This window comes from Erpetoichthys calabaricus, chromosome 9 (genome assembly GCF_900747795.2).
Source record: "Erpetoichthys calabaricus chromosome 9, fErpCal1.3, whole genome shotgun sequence".
NCBI lineage: Eukaryota > Metazoa > Chordata > Cladistia > Polypteriformes > Polypteridae > Erpetoichthys > Erpetoichthys calabaricus.
Window position 1 is genome coordinate 133,489,967 of NC_041402.2, and position 22,740 is coordinate 133,512,706.

At 40.2% G+C, this 22,740-nt stretch overlaps 1 protein-coding gene across 3 annotated transcripts in view; it reads left to right on the plus strand.

Annotated features, from left to right (window-relative positions):
- The window catches only part of LOC114658121 (amiloride-sensitive sodium channel subunit alpha-like), an 85,215-nt gene that overhangs the window by 54,743 nt on the left and 7,732 nt on the right, over window positions 1–22,740 (plus strand). For all 3 annotated transcript variants that reach the window (XM_028810173.2, XM_028810174.2, XM_051932000.1), the window contains exons 9-12: window positions 4,388–4,505; window positions 5,615–5,693; window positions 13,276–13,333; window positions 20,675–20,730. In XM_028810173.2, coding sequence (XP_028666006.2) covers window positions 4,388–4,505; window positions 5,615–5,693; window positions 13,276–13,333; window positions 20,675–20,730 — 311 coding nt within the window. The remainder of the gene's footprint in view (window positions 1–4,387; window positions 4,506–5,614; window positions 5,694–13,275; window positions 13,334–20,674; window positions 20,731–22,740) is intronic.

A 22,740-nucleotide genomic window follows, 5' to 3' on the forward strand; every position in this document is an offset into this window, starting at 1 on the left:
TGGTGACCACGGGCCGCTACAGGGATGAGCTTCCAAGCTCTGTACCCGTGGTCCCAACAGCAACCAGGGAGGCTGCCCCCTTGTGTTCCACAAGCCCTCCTCCGGTCCTCCTGGGCATCCCGGCCGGGCATGAACGCCCGCCAGGCACCACAACATATTGAAATGTATGTTATCCAGCAGTCTTACTGTCAGGCAAGTTTCAAAGATAATATATGATAGCTCAGTGCTCATACTCAGCTAACCATTGAGTCCAAAAGCATCAAGCTGTGCTGGTGAGGAAGACATTCACAATATTCACATCAGGGAGAAATTAGTTACTGGGTTATAAAACAGACTCAAAAGTGATATGAATCAGTAGGTCAGTGGTAGCAGGTAGAGGCACACACTGGTGCCTTTTGTTAATTCACAGGAAGACCAGTTTACATTTAGAGTCTATGCAATATATCAAATCAATCACAAATAGCAACAACACCCAAAGTGAATCGTATCTGTTCTATTTATCCATATTACTAACCGAGAATGCTAAACCGGATGATGGACGCAGGCACATCCGGCCATGGGCCGTAGCTGCAAAAAGACGTACTGCGCAGGCGCAAAAACAGTCCGCGAGAGTCGGAGAAAGGCGGAGAAAAGAGGGCGACAAAGGCGGATGAGGGGCCGCGAGTGGCGGACAAGACCACAGAAAAAAGGAGTGAGCACATACAAAAAGGAGAAATGAGGCGCAAAGTCCAACGCAGGAAAAGCACGAAACACATTGCACACGAAACTAGACCCGAAAAAAAAAAAAAAAAAAAGAGGCTCGCACACAACAGCAAGGCACCCAGAGGCACCGGACGGGACACACACCAAGAGGGGGATTCAACAAGCCCATGGAACACAAAAAAAAGAACACAAAACCACCCCACAGACCCTACAAGCGAGGGACGGGACACACACAAAGAGGGGGATTCAACAAGACACAGGAACACAAAAAGAAAGAAGACGCTCGCGCAACAACAATCCTCAACAACCCCCCCCCCCCCCCACCCACATCCATAAGAAGTCACACCCAAAGCCACATATTCTAAAGTGAACGTCAGCACCTTCACACTAGACAGCATAGGTGTCAGCATTGGTGGATCTCCTTACAATAAAGCACTATTAACCGTTCAACTGCAGAAAAGGAAACATATTGAAACAAGTCATGAATACACGGTCACGGGTACAAAACGAAAAGGAAAGGATAACAGGAACAAACACACGAACATGAAAGAAACAACAAAATAGACGGCTATGCAGCATAGGTGGATCTCATTACCATAAGGCACTATTAACCGTTCAACCGCAGAAAAGTCTCCATATTAACAGTGAGTGCAATACTTCTTATTACTTATCCATATTTCTAAAAGAAAAAATGTCTCGACTCCAACAACGCAAAGCTCAACTACAGCTTCTAACTAACGATGTACCTAAAAGTAAAAACTTTATGAACTGCGTTAGATCCTACAATAGTTCATTTGCTTTTAGTAAATATCAGGCCACCAAAAGGCGATGGCCCATACTGCTTTCCCATATGTGCACAAATACTGCATCGCATTGGAACAGTGCACCCTGAAACAAATCAACAACGCAAATATGCACAAATCTACATCCTGGATCCACATGACGCAAACTATCAATCAAAGTGCTGCATCGCAACAGGCACGGATTCAAAACGAAACACCTCCCGTCTCAGACATACGTAAAAGGCAAGGAACGCTACAACGGGCGTCTCACACAGCACAGGCAAATCGATTACAGCTCCAAAACAACACGTCCCAAATACTACATATGCAACAACGCGCCTCTCAAACGGCACAAGCAAAACATACCCCGGAAAAATTCATTCCGATTAATGAATGTCATTTGCAGTCATTGTCATTCAGTTCGCTTCCCTGAAGAAACAACTGGCAATACAAGTAATACATTTAGACGTTATTGTCAAAAGGGTCAAATTAGACTGCCTTCTTTACATTCATATACTGAATATCTACAGAAGATTCTAACTGACGATGTACCTGAAAGTGAAATCTTTATCAACTGCATTAGATCCTACAAATTGGTATCCACTATGAACATTAACGGTGGCACTGCACGTGACATCCGTCTTCAAAAAATGTTGTTTATTAATGAATGTACAATGGCATGAAGTCACTTACTCAACACCATTCATAAACTTCTACAAATGTTTATGAATAATAATATTCGATTTGGAGGAAAGGTACTTTTATTAGGAGGAGATTTTAGACAGTGATTAGCTATTCTTCCAGATGCCATGCACTCAGCTATTGTTCAGTGCACCTTAAAATACGCAGACAATTGCCATTGCTTTCAAAAGATACAGTTAGTAAAAAAGATACGATGTCCAGAACCAGATCATAACAATTGCTTATTACAACTGAGAGATGGTACACTCACCAATACAGATGGACTTCAGCCACATATTATTACAATTCCTCAAGCCTTTATCTACGACGACTTAGTTACAGAGACATTTGGAACAGCAATCTCATTAGACCAAATGCCCCTTTTAACACAACGCACTATATTATGTCCAAAAAATATTAATGTGGAAAACATAAATACCCAAGTCATTCCATTACTTCCTGGAGAGACACAACTCTTTCTAAGCTCTGACAAAGTTGACTCTGATCACGATAATGACCATCTTCATTGACCTTACAAGTTCTGACCTGGAATTACCTTTTACACTTAAACGGCGTGTACAAAGAAATTTTCCAATAAACCTTTACACTGTGCCACACACTTTATTGTTTGCTTTCTATTTGCATCATCTACACCTTCACACTATTCTATATCTCATTCATACATCACGCTCTTTGTCATTCCCAACACCAGGGGTTGGCGAGCGAAGCGAGCAGGGGGCGGAGCCCCCTAGTGGAAATAGAAAAGAAACATCTGTCTTCACCAATTTCATTACACAGTGCCATTACCTCTATCTCTTTCTCTGTTTCTCAGACATAAGTGTGTTATTTGATGTTGGTGATGTTCACACTTGACTCATGTTAGATTAAAACACATGAAAAGCCAGGCTTTTCCAAAACCATAAACAGCCATCAGTTCGGTAAAAAAGAATACCAAACATATAAAACAGAACAAAAACAAACAAAACTGAGGATGCAAAATCATCATCTTAAAGTGGTGCCATGTTAGCTTAGCAAGATACTCAGTTTACAATTGGTAACAATGGTAGGAAAGGAAATTAATATTTTTAATATTTTGTTTAAAATTTAATGCATTAAGTATGTTAAATATAATGGGAGTTAACATGTTGTTGTCCAATTTATTAAAAATGGATGTGCATTTTGTATGGCAGATTTGAATACTGTATATTTCACACTGTTGCATTTATAATTCATCAACCTAAAATTTTGTCAGAAAAATGAATTTTTATGTTCTTCTTCCACACTTAAAATTTTATGTATTCTGTGTGTAAAATTAATTTTATTTCAAGTGTATTAAATAATTAAACCATACGATGGCATGACGATAACAGTTATTAGTGCTGCTGTGCCACACATTTGTCATCTCAAAGATTCACAATTGGATAAAATAAGTCCATGAAATGAATGAATGGTTAGATGGGCAAATTAATAAATGCTTGTTGCCCAACATATTGGTAGTTCTGTTCTTGTTTGCTGTTGTTTGTCACCTGGTTATGACATATACATGCATATAGCGTGTCAGACTTTACAGTACTTGAATTAGTAGTAGTAGTTGGTAGTATTGACAAAGAGCGGCTAACATTATGAGTAAAGGACGAATGAGATTTGCAAGAGGTGTTTTCTCCTGGAGATTATAATATTGAGGCAATCTCTTATTGCAAATACTCTTTAAATGGAGGTTTAGACCTTGCTGATAACTTGTTTTCTAGCATGAATGTTTTGAGGGGCTCTGCAATATAATTTTGTAAACCTCTAAAATCTGCTTCAACAACACTGCCTGGAGCATCATCAGATGGATAAACAATACTGCACCTCTTGTATACGTTGTGAACATTTTACAGATTTGCAGAATGACAGCCGCAGTGACCAACTCAAAATTTGCAACCTCCCCTTTTTTAAAAAAGTGTGGATTGGAGTATTACTAGGGGAACTTTACTATTGACCTCTAACAGTTTTTTGTTTAGCTAACAGAAGAGACTGTTTTAGATTTTTAAGAGTTTTGCTAGGTGGAGGACTGCTTTGTGTCGGATTTTTTTTCTTCTGTGCTGCTTAAACCCTTCACCTTTAAGTTTTTTTTTAAGAAGGCAAGGAATATTCTTAATACTCTTGAACTTGACAAATATGACAAAAAAAATAAACGTTTCATGTATACAGATGATAAACATCTTGATTTCTATTTGCAGGCTTGCATTCGCTCTTGTTTTCAGTTAATTATGGTGAAACGCTGTGGGTGTGCATACTACTTTTATCCTTTACCAAAAGGAGCATCTTATTGCAACTATAACAGACATATTGCCTGGGGTAAGAATATAAAACACTTTTATAAGTTTGTACTCTTGTATTAAATAGTTGTTAATATATTACTAAAGAATGAATGAAGAAAATCATTCTGCTGACCAATTAAAAAGTGTGTACTGAAGACAGGAATATGAAAGCTATTCTTCATGTTTTAATATATCTTGTGATATATAAAAATGCATGTGTTGCATTAGCACAAAATGATAAATAGTGTATCACAACAAGGTTTTTAGATATGGGAAAACATGTTGGAGAGACTGGTATTTTCCTTTTAATTTTGCAGTTGCTGGAATAAATAACAACATGTATTTAGCCTTTTCACTCACCTGTCTTTGAAATGCAGCTGATCCTTCTTTTTCATTTCTGATGTCTTGTTCTTGCTCTCCTATCTTGACCAGTAATTTTGGTTACGTAGCATGTCATTTGAAAGACAAGTAAAATGTATATAATCCTTATTTATGAGGTGTAATTTGTGTGGGAATAATAATTCAAGATTAACTATTCGCTCAGTACAGTAAGGTAACTGGCTGAATGACACTAACCTCTTTATGTTTACTCAGATGTTTCCCTCTAACAAAACTCCTTCAAAACCAACACTAATAACCAAAGTAAAAAATGAGCATGGTATACCAAGTTAATTATAAATACAAACTACCAATTCCATAATAATGTGTGCATTTGCTATGAAGAGACTGTGGTTCATTAGTAGTAGTTTCTTGTCAGAGAGAGTGGAGTGTGAAAATAAGCTTAAAATTAGTCTGTCAAATAATGTGTATCAGATGAGTTTTAGTTCAGTCAATGAAATGTCTCACAGCGTATTATGTGATTTAAAGCAAAAAATCAAGAGATTGGTGGTGCAGCACTGTATGTATGGAGTATAATCTGCATTTTATCCTCATGACTTGCTCCTTGTTCACTGTTGATCCCTGCCTTTTTCCTGATGATTTCAGGTTAGATTCTAGTCCTCTGCCTACCTGAACTGAATATAACAGATTCTTGATAGATAAGACAGTACTATTTACTTGATACATATTTACATATAGATTTTTATTTGGGTTTTTGCATATGCAATTACTTATCAATGCATTTATTATAATTTTCTTTTCTTACAGGGCACTGCTATTACAAATTGTATAATGAATTTTCCTTGGATAATTTAGGCTGCTCAACTAAGTGTCGAAGACCATGCCAGTAAGTTAAGAGGAGATATTTTCCATGGGTTCGCATTTTGGGTCCTCCCTATGTGGTAGCACTTTGAGTAGTGAGAAAAGCGCTAAATAAATGTAATTCATTATTATTAGTAAGTAATAATAATTTATCATTATGATTTAATTTTGTCTTGTGAAAGTGAAATCTCAAATCAAGAAACCTAATTAATCTGAGAATCAATCATACATAATCTTAAAAAACAGTACCTTCTGCTATAATTTAATCTCATTGTTACATTGTTGACTATTAAATCAAAATAGCTTGCACTATCAATTACACTGTTTACCAGAATACTAGGTAGGTGAGCTCTTTCCCTAATATTATACTATTTATGAAGCCTATGTATCTGTATGTGTGTCTTCTATAATAATGTTTCTATGTGTACTCACACAGCGGAGTAAAACCATTCTTATTGGATATGGTCAGGAAGTAAGTTAGTAAAAACCAAACAAAAAGTAAATATCAAAAGACAATAGATGTAGCTTCTCTGTGCTACAGTGTATATTTCCACTTTGTATTATGCTTCCAATGGGTTTCTTGTCTTTTCTGTTTTTTTGTAATATGCATGTACCTTGTGTCAACATATTGGGAGAGAGTTCAGTACTGAGTTTTGTACAGGTCCTTGCCTTTATTGTAAAGAGGTGCAACAGACACATTGTGCTAATTTATTAAGAGATTTCTTAATTAAGGAATATTTGCAAATGTGCATCTGAAAACCTCATCAAAATGCAACATTTCAGTGACAAACGATTAACATAATATAATGTTAATGTTCAAAGTCATTTCAAGAGTGGTCTCAAATGAATACAGGTAAGGTTTAATCACAGTAACATAAAAACCATCTGCTGTGTTGGTTAAACAGAGCAACATTGCTCCCCTATAAAAATCTTCTTAGATGCTTTGAACTTTATCAGTTTAACAGTGGTTAGGGTTAATTTATTTTTAAAACTATACAATGCAAACTAACAGCACAAATGCCACCCAGCCAGTAGATAACATATCAACAACCACAGCAAACGTGTGCACGTAGACGGTAAAGTTTACAAGTTAAAATTTATTTAAAATGACACTCTTTTACATAAATAGACTGATACTCTGATTAAAATGATGTTATAAAGAATTACAGTGTTTTTGATTGAGTTTCATGAGGCCTGAGTTCTGACTTCTTTGAATTAAGTGCCAGCAACTCAAGCCAAACCAGGCTCCTGACTGACAATTGGGTTGCATCAAAACAACCTATCACCCTTTCTGTTCAAAGGCTGCTTTGTTTCCTTTATTAAATTCATGAGTAAATTAATTAATTTTGGCATTTTCATGAGGGCTACGATATACCTTTGCAAAATGATTCTTGTCCTCCCCAAAAATATGAGCTAAATTTTCTGTCCACACAAATTCTGTCTGCACAAATTGTGCAGTTCCATGTGTAAGGACAGGGAATGCTTATCAGTTACCAGAAGAAACACAAACTGGGGGTTTGCTGTATTTTGTAAACAAACCTTCTATGATGAATGAAAAATTTGGACGGCGTTTTCCCTCATCTGGACGTGGGTCACCAGGGCCCCCCTCTGGAGCCAGGCCTGGAGGTGGGGCTCGATGGCGAGCGTCTGGTGGCCGGGCCTGCACCCATGGGGCTCGGCCGGGCACAGCCCGAAGAGGCAACGTGGGTCTCCCTTCCCATGGGCTCACCACCTATGGGAGGGGCCAAGGAGGTCGGGTGCAGTGTGAGTTGGGTGGTGGCCAAAGGCGGGGACCTTGGCGGTCCGATCCTCGGCTACAGAAGCTGGCTCTTGGGATGTGGAATGTCACCTCTCTGAAGGGGAAGGAGCCTGAGCTAGTGCACGAGGTCGAGAGGTTCCGGCTAGATATAGTCGGACTCACCTCGACGCACAGCTTGGACTCTGGAACCAATCTCCTTAAGAGGGGCTGGACTCTCTACCACTCTGGAGTTGCCCCCGGTGAGAGGCGCCGAGCGGTTGTGAGTATACTTATTGCCCCCCGACTTGGAGCCTGTTCATTGGGGTTTACCCCGGTGGACGAGAGGGTAGCCTCCCTCCACCTTCGAATGGGGGGATGGGTCGTAACTGTTGTTTTCGCGTATGCGCCGAACAGCAGTTTGGAATACCCACCCTTTTTGGAGTCCCTGGAGGGGATGCTAGAGGGCATACCTTCTGGGGACTCCTTCATTCTGCTGGGAGACTTCAATGCTCACGTGGGCAATGACAGTGAGACCTGGAAGGGCGTGACTGGGAGGAATGGCCCCCCCGATCTGAACCCGAGCGGTGTTTTGTTATTGGACTTCTGTGCTCGTCATGGATTGTCCATAACGAACACCATGTTCAAGCATAGGGGTGTTCATATGTGCACTTGGCACCAGAACACCCTAGGCCTCAGTTCGATGATCGACTTTGTGGTCGTGTCGTCAGACTTGCGGCCACATGTCTTGGACACTCAGATGAAGAGAGGGGCAGAGCTGTCAACTGATCACCACCTGGTGGTGAGTTGGCTTCGATGGTGGGGGAGGATGCCAGTCAGGCCTGGTAGGCCCAAACGTGTTGTGAGGGTCTGCTGAGAATGTCTGGCAGAGCCCCCTGTCAGAAGTAGCTTCAACTCCCACCTCCGGCAGAACTTCGACCACATCTCAAGGGAGGTGGGGGACATTAAGTCCAAATGGGCCATGTTCTGTGCCTCTGTTGTTGAGGCAGCTGACCAGAGCTGTGGCTATAAGGTGGTCGGTGCCTGTCGTGGCGGCAATCCCCGAACCCGTTGGTGGACACCGGCAGTGAGGGATGCCGTCAAGCTGAAGAAGGAGTCCTACAGGACAGGCACGCCAAGCGGAATGCGGCTTTGCTGGTTGCTGAGGCAAAAACTCGGGCATGGGAGGAGTTTGGGGAGGCCATGGAGAATGACTTTCGGACGGCTTTGAGGAGATTCTGGTCCACCATCTGGCGTCTCAGGAAGGGGAAGCAGTGCAGTGTCAACACTGTATATGGTGGGGATGGTGCGCTGCTGACTTCGACTTGGGACATTGTGGATCGGTGGGGAGAGTACTTCGAAGATCTCCTCAATCCCACTAACATGCCTTCCAATGAGGAAGCAGAGCCTGGGGACTCAGAGGTGGGCTCCCCCATCTCTGGGACTGAGGTCACCGAGGTGGTCAAAAAACTCCTTGGAGCGGGAAATCATCAGGCCCTGATGGTTACCCCGTAGAATTTTATAAGAAATTCTCCACTCAGCTAGCTCCCTCTTATTGGCAACATTTACAGAAGCTAGAGACAACCAAATACTACCTCAAACATTTCGACAAGCATTAATCACCGTCTTTCCTAAACAAAATAAGGACTTGTTACAATGTGCATCATACAGACCAATTTTACTCCTGAATAATGATGTTAAGATACTCTCAAAAATCCTAGCTAGAAGGATGGAGAAGTGCTGCCCTCGGTAATATCACAGGATCAAACTGGATTTATTAAAGGCCGACACCTATCTTCAAATCTCCGACGCTTGTTTAATGTTATATATTCACCAGCAAAATCAAACACCCCAGAGATATTACTATCATTAGACGCAGAAAAAGCATTTGATATGATTGAATGGAATTACCTTTTCACTGCATTGGAGAAATTTGGGTTTGGCCCGAATATTTGTGCATGGATCAAACTACTGTATACCAATCCAGAAGCTTCAGTTTGTATTAATAACATTTGCTCAGACTACTTTAAACTAGAACGTGGTACCAGACAAGGATGTCCCTTGTCGCCACTGTTGTTTGCAATCGCTATTGAACCACTGGCAGTTCACTGCCGAAATTCTTATCAGATAAAGGGGATTGTCAGAGAAGGACTGGAACAGAAAATTTCTCTATATGCAGATGATATGGTCTTATATATATCAGACCCAGAAAACACTGTCCCTGCTGTTTTAACAGCACTAACAGAATTTCAAAAGATATCTGGTCTTAGAATTAATCTGAATAAAAGTATACTCATTCACAAGCATATAATATTAGATTAGACACCCTACCTTTTACCATAGCAGATCAGTTTAAATACCTAGGGGTAAATATCACAAGTAAACATAAAGCTCTTTATCAACAAAATTTTGGCGTCTGTATGGAAAAAATTAAGCAAGACTTGCATAGATGGTCAACCCTTCATCTCACTCTAGCCGGAAGAATTAACATTCTTCATTAACATTGTTAAGATGAATATCCTTCCTAAACTTCTCTTTTTATTTCAAAACATTCCAATATATATCAATAAATCGTTTTTCAAACAGTTAGATTCAACAATAACTTCATTCATTTGGAACTCAAAACACCCACGTATCCGAAGAGCGACCCTACAAAGACCTCAGGCAGAAGGTGGCATGGCTTTACCTAATTATTAGTTTTATTACTGGGCAGCAAACATACAAGCCATAAAAACCTGGACACAAATAAATGAACATACACAGGCTTGGTCCGCAATAGAAGTAAAATCCTGTAGTACTTCTTTATATTCCCTGCTCTGCTCTCCAATAAATGCAAGTTATCGCAAATATACTAATAACCCAATTGTGCTTTACTCACTCAGAATATGGAACCAAATTAGAAAGCATTTTAAGATGGAACATCTTTTATCAGTGGCACCTCTGCAAGAGAACCACCTCTTTCAACCTTCGCAAGTATATCCAGTTTTTAATACCTGGAAAAGTTTTGGGATTAAAATGCTCAGAGATCTTTATATAGACAACATATTTACATCTTTTGGACAATTACATTCAAAATTCAACCTCCCAACATTCAAAATTCAACCTCCCAGCTACACATTTCTCTTACTATCTTCAAATTAGAAATTTTGTTAAACAGAAATTGCCCGATTTCCCCCACCTTGCACCCTCCACAATACTGGAAAAAATACTGCTCAATTTCGAGGAATTAAACACTATTTCCGCAATATATCAAATCTTATTAGAGTCCCTACCTTTCAAAGATCCAAGAGGACATTGGGAAGAAGATCTCTTAATCAATATATCAGAAAAGGAGTGGAAGGTAGCAAAGCAGAGAATTCACTCGAGTTCTATATGCGCAAAGCATAGAATTATTCAACTAAAAATTATATATCGAGCTCATCTGTCTCGCTTAAAACTGTCCAAAATGTTTCCAGGGCAGGATCCAACCTGCGAATGCTGCAACCAAGCTCCTGCCTCACTGGGTCACATGTTCTGGGCCTGCACCAAACTAACATCATTTTGGACAAAAATTTTTAAGTGCCTTTCAGACAGCCTTGGTATCACAATCCCTCCTAACCCATTAACAGCTGTGTTCGGTGTTCTTCCAGATGGACTTGAATTGGAGAAGGACAAGCAAACGGTGATTACATTCACTACACTTTTGGCACGCAGACTTAATTTGTTAAATTGGAAGAATCTTAATTCTCCTCTTATAAGTCAGTGGGAAACCGATGTTTTATATTATTTGAAATTGGAAAAAATCAAATTCTCAGTTAGAGGATCTGTATAAAATTTTTTCAGAACCTGGCAGGATTTAATCAATATTATTTTAGAATAAGAGAAATAACTATTACCGCATTTAACTCCCTTCTCCATCTCTTATTTACATATATATTTACTTCTCCCTTTCCTTTGTTTAATGTTGCCTTATTAAAAAGCCTTAAGCAATTTTCCTTTAGCATAGCTCTCCTTCTCAGGGGTGGGGTTTGATTTGTCTTCAATTTTGTTGTGTTATAAATTGATCTGTTTGTATGGAATGGTTACAATGAAAATTAATAAAATAAAAATATAAGAAAAAACTCCTTGGTGGTAGGGTCCCAGGGGTGGATGAGATACGCCCGGAGTTCCTCAAGGCTCTGGATGTTGTAGGACTGTCTTGGTTGACATGCCTCTGTAACATCGCATGGACATCAGGGACAGTGCCTCTGGATTGGCAGACCGGGGTGGAGGTCCCCCTCTTTAAGAAAGGGGACCGGAGTGTGTGTTCCAACTACAGAGGGATCACACTGCTCAGCCTCCCTGGAAAAGTCTATTCGGGGGTCCTGGAGAGGAGGGTCCATCGGATAGTCGAGCCTCGGATTCAGGAGGAACAGTGTGGTTTTCGTCCTGGTCGCGGAACAGTGAACCAGCTCTACACCCTTAGCAGGGTCCTGGGGGTGCATGGGAGTTTGCCCAACCAGTCTACATGTGTTTTGTGGACTTGGAAAAGGCATTCGACCGTGTCCCTCGGGAAATCCTGTGGGGGGTACTCTGAGAGTATGGGGTACTGGACCCCCTGATAAGGGCTGTTCGGTCCCTGTACGATCGGTGCCAGAGCTTGGTCCGCATTGCCGGCAGTAAGTCGAACCCGTTTCCAGTGAGAGTTGGACTCTGCCAGGGCTGCCCTTTGTCACCGATTCTGTTCATAACTTTTATGGACAGAATTTCTAGGCGCAGCCAGGGCGTTGAGGTGGTCCGGTTTGGTGGACTCAGGATTGGGTCACTGCTTTTTGCAGATGACGTTGTCCTGTTTTCTTCATCAGGCCGTGATCTTCAGCTCTCTCTGGATCGGTTCGCAGCCGAGTGTGAAGCGGCTGGGATGGGAATCAGCACCTCCAAATCTAAGACCATGGTCCTCAGCCAGAAAAGGGTGGAGTGCCCTCTCAGTGTTGGTAGCAAGATCCTCCCCCAAGTGGAGGAGTTCAAGTATCTCGGGATCTTGTTCACGAGTGAGGGAAGAATGGAGCGTGAGATCGACAGGCGGATCGGTGTGGCGTCCGCAGTGATGCGGGCTCTGCATCGGTCTGTCGTGGTGAAAAAGGAGCTGAGCCGTAAGGCAAAGCTCTCAATTTACCAGTCGATCTATGTTCCTCACCTATGGTCATGAGGTATGGGTAGTGACCGAAAGAACGAGATCGCAAATATGAGTGGCTGAAATGAGTTTCCTCCACAGGGTGTCTGGGCTTTCCCTTAAAGATAGGGTGAGAAGCTCAGTCATCCGGGAGGGGCTCAGAGTAGAGCCGCTGCTCCTCCGCATCGAGAGGAGTCAGATGAGGTGGCTCGGGCATCTGTTCAGGATGCCTCCTGGACGCCTCCCTGGTGAGGTGTTCCGGGCACGTTTAACTGGGAGGAGGCCCTGGGGAAGACCCAGGACACGCTGTAGGGACTATGTCTCTCGGCTGGCCTGGGAACGCCTTGGGAGTTCCCCAGAAGAACTAGAAGAAGTGGCTGGGGAGAGGGAAGTCTGGGCATCTCTGCTCAAGCTGCTGCCCCCATGACCTGACCTCGGATAAGCGGAAGAGGATGGATGGATGGATGGATTAAATCAGAAGGGTGATTATTGAAATACTATTATTAGTACAACTATTTTTATTGAAATAAATATAGCAGTTCAAATTCTAATGGAAAAATGATACCTCCAATAACCCCTTTAATTCATCTATCACTAATAGTTTTGTGGAATTCTTTTTCTTATTTTAAGTTCATTTTCTCAGTTTTTCTTCAAGGCAATTCAAATTAAATTAAAAGCAAATACTTCTGAGCTTATGTTACATCTATATACATTCTTTATGTAACTGTTTCATTTTTTCAGAGACACTGAATATACAATGACTGCTGGATACGCCACTTGGCCAACAAAGGCATCAAAAGTAAGTTTATTTAAATTCGTCAGTAGATAGAATACCAGATTCAGTTTTGTTCGTCTTAGTACAAAATTAAAAAACCACTAGGTTTTCTGAACATTGCTTGGAAAAGGTTCATGGCAATGAGTTTTTATATCTGCAACTGCACAATTTAGAAGGGATTTTTTTGCATTAAACATAATTTAAGTATTATTAACATGCCTACAACTAACCAACTACACCACGCTGACTTTGTAGACCTAGTTGCACAATTTATTTTACTGATGACACAATTTGTATTTGTACATACAATACTATGTACATACAGTAAGTGGATATCACCTGATCATATGTCTAATAATATTCAACACAATTATTTTATATATTCACATTATGAAAAACTCAACTTATAAATTCACCAAAATCATATTCATTAACATAAGTCATATAACTACCAAAAGCAATTACACTAAACTAGGGGGCTCCGCCCCCTGCTCGCTTCGCTCGCCAACCCCTGGTGTTGGGAATGACAAAGAGCGTGATGTATGAATGAGATATAGAATAGTGTGAAGGTGTAGATGATGCAAATAGAAAGCAAACAATAAAGTGTGTGGCACAGTGTAAAGGTTTATTTGAAAATTTCTTTGTACATGCCGTTTAAGTGTAAAAGGCAATTCCAGGTCAGAACTTGTAATGTCAATGAAGATGGTTATTGTTGTGATCAGAGTCAAGTTTGTCAGAGCTTAGAAAGAGTTGTGTCTCTCCAGGAAGTAATGGAATGACTTGGGTATTTATGTTTTCCACATTAATATTTTTTGGACATAATATAGTGCGTTGTGTTAAAAGGGGCATTTTGTCTAATGAGATTGCTGTTCCAAATCTGTCTGTAACTAAGTCGTCGCAGATAAAGGCTTGAGGAATTGTAATAATATGTGGCTGAAGTCCATCTGTATTGGTGAGTGTACCATCTCCCAGTTGTAATAAGCAATTGTTATGATCTGGTTCTGGACATCGTATCTTTTTTACTAACTGTATCTTTTGAAAGCAATGCCAATTGTCTGCGTATTTTAAGGTGCACTGAACAATAGCTGAGCGCATGGCATGTGGAAGAATAGCTAAGCACTGTCTAAAATCTCCTCCTAATAAAAGTACCTTTCCTCCAAAGCGAATATTATTATTCATAAACGTTTGTAGAAGTTTATGAATGGTGTTGAATAAGTGACTGGATGCCATTGTACATTCATCAATAATTAACATTTTCGCAAGACGGATGTCACGTGCAGTGCCACCGTTAATGTTCATAGTGGATACCGATTTGTAGGATCTAATGCAGTTGATAAAGATTTCACTTTCAGGTACATCGTTAGTTAGAAGCTTCTGTAGATATTCAGGATATGAATGTAAAGGAGGCAGTCTAATTTGACCCTTTTGACAATAACGTCTAAATGTATTACTTGTATTGCCAGTTGTTTCTTCAGGGAAGTGAACTGAATGACAATGATTGCAAATGACATTCATTAATCCGAATGAATTTTCCTGGTGTATGTTTTGCTTGTGCCGTTGGAGAGGCGCGTTGTTGCATGTGTAGTATTTGGGACGTGTTGTTTTGGAGCTGTAATCGATTTGCCTGTGCTGTGTGAGAAGCCCGTTGTAGCCTTCCTTGCCGTTAACGTATGTCTGAGACGGGAGGTGTTTCGTTTTGAATCCGTGCCTGTTGCGATGCAGCACTTTGATTGATAGATTGCGTAATGTGGATCTAGGATGTAGATTTGTGCATATTTGCGTTGTTGATTTGTTTCAGGGTGCACTGTTCCAATGCGATGCAGTATTTGTGCACATATGCGAAAGCAGTATGGGCCATTGCCTTTTGGTGGCCTGATATTTACTCCAGTAGATGCAAAAGCAAATGAACTATTGTAGGATCTAATGCAGTTCATAAAGTTTTTACTTTTAGGTACATCGTTAGTTAGAAGCTTTAGTTGAGCTTTGCGTTTTTGGAGCCGAGACATTTTTTCTTCTAGAAATATGGATAAGTAATAAGGAGTATTGCACTCACTGTTAATATGGAGCCTTTTCTGCGTTTGAACGGTTAATAGTGCCTTATTGTAATGAGATCCACCTATGCTGCATAGTGTGAATTGTGTTTGGTCCCGTTATCTGAGCGGTATCGTTTTGTACCTGTGATCGTGAATTCATGACTTGTTTGTTCTTGAGCGTGAGAAATATGGATAAGTACTAAGGAGGATCGCACTCACTGTTAATATGGAGCCTTTTCTGCGGTTGAACGGTTAATAGTGCCTCATTGTAATGAGATCTACCTATGCTGCATATTGTGAACGTGTTGAGATGACATATGTTTAATACGGACGGTTCATTTAGAAATGTGGCTTTGTGTGTCATTTGTTATTTATGTTACTGTGGTCGTGGGTCTGAATCATCTTCTTTGTGTACGTTTCGTGTGCTATGTCCGTAGTCTGTCCCGTTTTGTGTCCAATGGGCTTTGTGTGGTGCTCGCGGCTTGTTTTTTTTTGTGTGCTTGTGGCTTGTTGAATCCTCCTCTTTGTGTGCGTCCCGTTTCGTGTGCAATGGGATTAAATCCTCCTCTTTGTGTCTGTCCTGTCCGTTGCTTGTGTGTGTGTGTGTGTGTGTGGGGGGGGGGAGTGTTGGTTTGCGGGCTCTTTTTTTTTGTGTGCCAGGGGCTTGTTGAATCGTCCTCTTTGTGTGTGTCCCGTCCGTTGCTTGTGTGTGTGTGGGGGGGGTGGGTTGTTTTGCTCGTGCGGCGCTGTGTGCGTCGCCTGCGTATGACTCCTTTTTTCTGTGCTCACTCCTTTTTTCTGTGGTCTCATTTCTTGGGGCGCCTGCACAGTACGTCTTTTTGCGGCTACAGCCCATGGCTGGATGTCCCTGCGTCCATCCGGTTTAGCATTCTCGGTTAGTAATATGGATGATTTTTCAAGTGAATTTCAGTTGCAGGCTTCATTTACATAGTTTTAGTGTATCAGGGGCAGTTGAGGCACACTCTCATGAATACTATGTCATATTAGTCAGATATTTCCAATGACTTGGTCAGACCAGTCGCCGACTTCCCAACAAAATTAAACAGGTTTTATTTAGTGTTATATGATAGTGACAGCTCATGTGTTTATGAGAACTGATAATCAATGAGCGCTTACCCCATAGTACAATAAGGAAGATGGGTGTTTTGGAAAGCGCAAACAGAAGAGATGATTGTTGGTCTGATTTTTTGTGTTGGATGTACCATGATAGATTGCAAAAAACTGAACTCACCAAACCTGGTAAACATTTGTGCAGGCACTAGCAATGTTCGGTAGCACGTTATTGGCTGTTACCATGTAGCTAGCTTGCAATACTTTGGAAATTTGAAACTTTGGAAATTTGAAACTGTGTTGAAAAGTCTGTATGAAGTCATGTACTGTAATTTGTCATCCAATCTAATTCCTAACCTGACACTCTCAACGCACCGAGACCCATTAAATGCAGTCATCAAGTTTGACATCCCTTCCCACTAAAAATCATGTGATATGCTGCCAGCTTAAATAATCATAGATCAATCATACTATCAGAAAAATATAATATAGAAGTGAGATATGACATCTGATAGTATCTGCGCTGAATCCGGTAACACTCTTGTATTCTTAGATTCCATTGTGAATAGTTTGTTTACTTTTGCCTCATAGTATAAACAGTAAATGTATCACAGTGGAACAGTTTAATCAGTTTAAACAGTGGAATCCTTGTATGTATGAACACAGTAATGCCAGCTTAAGCAGGGGAAAGTAACATCAGGGACATCAGTGGAAATTAAGGAGTAGAGCATTTAAAATTGAAGTTAGGAAGCACTTCTTTATGCAAAGAGTTCTGGGAATCTGGAACAAACTACTAAGACATGTAGTGGAGTCAGAAACCTTGTCAAACTTTAAGAAGAATCTGGATGAGATATTGGGACAGCTTGATGGACTGAATGGTTTTCTCTCGTTTGTTAAATTTCTTGTGTTCTTATGCAGGGGAAAAGATTATTCTTTTTATTATGTTTATAAATACCCATTTGTCATTGGGTATTACGCAATTACTTTTTTTCATTTCCTAATACCACTGGATGTTTATGAACTCTGTTTTCTATTAAATGGCTAAGTAATTTAGCCAAAAATGGCTGAGTTGAGACACTATATAATTTTAAATCTCTCTTCTAAAGTGTTTCACTTTATTTATTTATGTCTTTATTTATTTATTTATTTCATGTATTTGCAATCTGTGATAACTCAGTAGTTATAGTGCTGATATCAGACTTAAGTTGATGAGTATGGTTTTTAGTCAGTAACTAACCTTTGGCCCAAATTACCATTATACCATATACATCCGGGGTACTCAATAGGCGGATTCCGGTCCGCATCCGGACCCAAATACGGTTAAATCTGGACCGACGCCAAAACAAACATGCAAATTTAATCATAATCCAAATGAGTTCTCAATGAAGTGCGCAATTGTGATTCCGCGCGATATATCTTTGAGGTTTCTACTCGGTTTGGTTGCTTCATCTATGTCCAATCACACCAGTTGTAACAGTATCGTTCCCACTACTCCCCCCCCCCCCCCCCCCCCCCCCCGAACCCCCCCAATACTCGCTCGCTCGCTCACTCATTCACGGCAGCCAGATTTATGTACCGGTCACGTGCTCTGGGTCAGGCCGGTGAACAGGCAGTCTCATCACTCGCAGGCAGTGCAAATTTCGATAACTGAATTTTTTTTTTGCTGACTGAAAGTAAAGATGGCTGGCTCAAGACAGTACATTGATAAGAAAAGAAAAGTTGATTTTGAAAACCGCGAATTTAAGAGTGAGTGGACAGAAAAATATGCGTTCGTGCTCCCCGTGGGAAGCAGAAAACCAATGTGTTTAATCTGCAACGAGACGGTAGCAATAATCAAAAGTGGTAATGTGAAACGCCATTATGAAACCAAGCATGCACATTTTGAACAAAATTACCCTCAGAACTCAGAGGTAAGGACCATAAAAATAAACCAGCTGAAATCATCATATGAAGCTACAAGCAGTGTAATAGTTAGATCAGCCACACAACAGGAGCGGGCAACAGAAGCCTCACTTAGAGTAGCATGGGTCCTGGGAAAAAACAAGAAACCCTTCTCTGATGCTGAAGTAGTCAAAGAGTGTATGAGTGAAGTGGTGACTGCTCTGTTTGAAGGGACTCAAAAGGATGAAATAATCCAGAAAATAAACCAAATACCCTGTTCTGATTCCACTGCTGCAAGACGAGCTGAAATACTCGCTGATGATTTGCTTGAACAACTTAGTTCTGCTATAAAAAAGCCAAATTCATTTCATTGGCTGTGGATGAATCCACAGATATCACGGACAATGCACAACTCATGGTCTTTGTCAGATTTTTTGATGAAGAAAAGGGAGAATTTCATGAAGATGTTTTGGGTCTCACAAACCTCCATGGACACACAAGGGGGGATGATATCTATGAAGCAGTGACACAGATGCTTAGAGACAGAGCGATAGACCTGAAGCATGTTGTTTCCATTGCTACTGATGGCGCACCATGTATGATTGGGAAAGAGAGGGGATTAGTGTCACGCTTGAGAACTCACCACCCTGACCTCATGGCATACCACTGCATAATTCACCAGACGGTTTTGTGTGCCAGCCTTGGAGAAAGGTACTCAGAAGTAATGACAACAGTCATGAAACTAGTCAATTATGTGAGAGCATCCTCTGCTTTGCAACATCGTTTATTGCGCTCATTTCTAATAGAGGTGAATGCAACATTTGATGATTTGCTCCTTCACAACAATGTCCGGTGGCTTAGTAAAGGCAAGGTACTGGAGCGTTTTTGGGCACTGCGGAAAGAGCTGGAGACATTTCTGTTGGATCAGAAGAGTGCAAAAGCCAAACCGTTTGTGGATTTCATGAAGAATGACGAGAAAATGGAAATTGTTGCTTTTCTAACGGACATTACTTCCCATCTTAATGACCTTAATATGAAGCTCCAAGGCAAAAACAGCACAGTGTGTGACCTCATGTTAGCTGTCCGTGCTTTCCAGAGGAAGCTGGAGGTGTTCAAATGTGACTTACAGCAGGACCTGCTTCACTTCCCAAGACTTTTGGATCAGACTGCAGGAAAACATCACCATCACAATTATGCTGAATTCCTGGACAAGCTGATTAAAAATTTCCAAACTCGCTTTGAAGATTTCCCTTTGGGAAAACAAGTCTTGCTGTGCATCGAAAATCCATTTCTTGTCAAAAAATATTGCAGAATTCTCAAATGAAGCCACAAAAGTCTTCCAATGGGCCAGTGCTGCTTCTCTGCAAACAGAGTTAATTGAGCTACAAGAAAACCTAGCACTGCAGGAATCTCACTGTGACCTTGTCACCTTCTGGACAAAGATGGTTACTGCGGCAGGTGTTCCTCTCCTGCAGAAGATGGCCCTTCAAATTCTTACAATGTTTCCCTCAACGTACTGCTGTGAATCTGCCTTTTCCACTATGAACATGGTGAAAAACACATACCGCAACACCCTCACCAATGAACATTTACATCAGTGCCTCCGCCTTGCCCTCACACCTTTTATGCCCAAGTTCAAACAACTGGGGGCACAAAGAAGGTGTCACCTTTCACACTAAAAGGCCTACCATGTCATTTTTTTGTGTATAGTTCTAAAGTTTGGGGATTGCCTTTTTTTGGAGTTCTCTATTTGGAATTTGACCGTCACTTTTCCGGACCTCAGACTGAATGGAAATTTAGTAAGTGGACCTTTCAAATTTATATTTGAGTAGCCCTGATATACATTAATGGGTAGGGTTATGCTTGCACAGGATGTCTGTAATGGGTAATCCATGGCAAGCATAAAAATCTACCACTCAAATTTAGCTCAGACAGGCCATTCTTTTTAGTTATTGGCATTTGTCTCAGACATACGGTACATGAGCAAAGATGTCCCTCAGAACCACAGAGGCCATGGGTAGTACATTCCCAAGTAGCACACCATCTCAAAATAGATTTTAGGGGAATACAAGCAAGCAAGAAAGTTCTGCTTTTTAATGCTTTAACTTGGTCAACACACTTCCAACCCCACTGCAATTTCTACTTTGAGAAGATACCTGGGTGGAGGACTACTCTTAATCAAGAATGTCATTTTCTAGAGACAGTTATGTGTGAGTAGTTAACATTTAACCTGTACTTTTCCACTCAACACAAGCTCAGCTTCTTCCTACGAACAAATTAGTATTGTGCATCTTAACAACTTTAAACATTAGTTTTTAATCAGTTTTTATTATAAATTGTTTCATGACTCTGATCTTTGTTTTGACTATGTTTGTTGCAGAACTGGATATTTAATGTTTTGAACAAACAAAATGGCTACAACATCACATCTGACAGGTAAAAAATAGTTGTGGAAAATTAAGGTGACATTTTAAAATATTAATGGTCCAACTAGTAAATGTTATAAAAACAATAGTAGTTCTGTTTGTGTAAAGCAGTTCATTTAATTTTAAACATATTAAATGCAACTATAAATTTAAACATTTGGCTATTTTGTAACATACCATGGATGCTAGCTATTTGAAATTCATGAATCTACTGTATGTATTTATTATTCATTTGTTAATCACTACCTTTAACACCTTTGTGATAATATGTATGTGCACTGTCTAATTTGTCAGAATCATGCATCCAGTGTATTGTGTGGTTTATTTTATTTGTTAAGAGTGTAAACTTTACTCTTTGCAAACAACTTTTTTTTTAAATTTGCATTTAACAAGGGGGCATTTAATGAAAATTATATAGATTTGGTTGAAAAGCAGTTTATTCTAAAGAGACACAATTATTTTTGTATCATTGCACTGGAAAAATGTGAGTCAAAAAAGTCCTGAAAAAATATCTTCAGTACAGAGTAAAGAGCTAACACTCTGTAACTGATACTTAAAGTTCCTGAGTGGGCCTTAACATGGCAATAAGTTCAAGGGAATGTGTTAACTCCATTTGTTAATTATTGAGTCAAGAGGAAACACCAAGATGTGACATTCTATTGCACTGAAATTTAACCAGAATTAATAGTAACAGTATGTACATAGTATGTGAAGGTAAAGAAATATTTTTGAATGGAGTAATGCATAAATGTATTAAAAGTAAAATCTCAAAAGGTTTAGCACTAAAAGTCAACACAGTGTTAAACCATCAATTATTTGGAAGTGGTTCAGACATCTCTTATTTCTCTTATTAAGTCATGGTAAAATTTCAGTTAGTAATATTGTTGGAAACCAAGGAAAGTCATGTAATTGCTGTAAAATACTGTATCAGGTGAGGCGCCAACATGCAAGCTAGTGACCCTGAGAATCTTTTCTTCTGATTGGATTGCGACTTTGGGTCTGCCAGATCTTCCTACCAGAGTTTCTTCCAGTTTCCAATTGCCTCTGGATTGTGTAGAACACTGTACTCACTGTCACTTTAATTTTTCATTCAATATCTCTAAATGAAAGGTCTACAATTCCAAGGGCCAGTTTATACTTCACACTTAGATCATGGCTGCCATGCATTTCCAGTGTTCTTTTGATGAGTCCTCTGAACACGTCCTACTGCACGACTTGCAGTACCAGCAAAAATATGGCTGCCATGTGTCCTCAGTTTTTGGTATGTGACGTCAGCATTGTTGTTTACTATCAACATGTGACACGGTTTCATGTTTGGTTCAATGTGGTGAAGCAAATCATCAAACGTAAATGCTGACATGAAAATGTCTTCATGTTGCTTTTCTTCATCCACTTCTCGCATAGGCAATACAGTGTTGCATATTCCCCATAGTAATGGGGAGATACATTTAATGGTACCACATACTGTCTCAACATTTTGTTTCACTGTTAACATCTTTTTTTTTTTGCACCTTCACAACAGCATCAGAATGCAAATAATTTTTATTTTTAACATCTTTCTTCCCTCACTTCACAACAAAGTGAAACCAGAGGTTGTTTTCTCCCTGTGATGATTTCTTGCACTGACACCTCATGGAATCCTCCAAATTTAATTTAAGTACGTGTGCAAGTATAGACAATACACTGCTTGCATAGCAGCAGCATCCACAAGCTCATTTGTCGCGTAGCGTTAAGTATATCCCCGGCCTAAGGGTAATAATGCTCTGTCTCATTTAATTTGTTAATTGCTGTTTTCATGCCATCATCACTGGAATGTTGTCCAAGTAGTACTTTAGTGGGTGTAGTAACACAGTCTGTTCCAAATCTGCTTTAAGACAGTGTCAATAAGCGGACGCTTGAGGGTGCTGTTGCCCCGTGAAACCCAACAGACAGATGCAGACACTGGTTTAAAAGCACCTAGAAGTATTTTTATTTTCTTCTTCAAAGTGCCCAAAAGCACCTCCACCACCATAAACAAGTA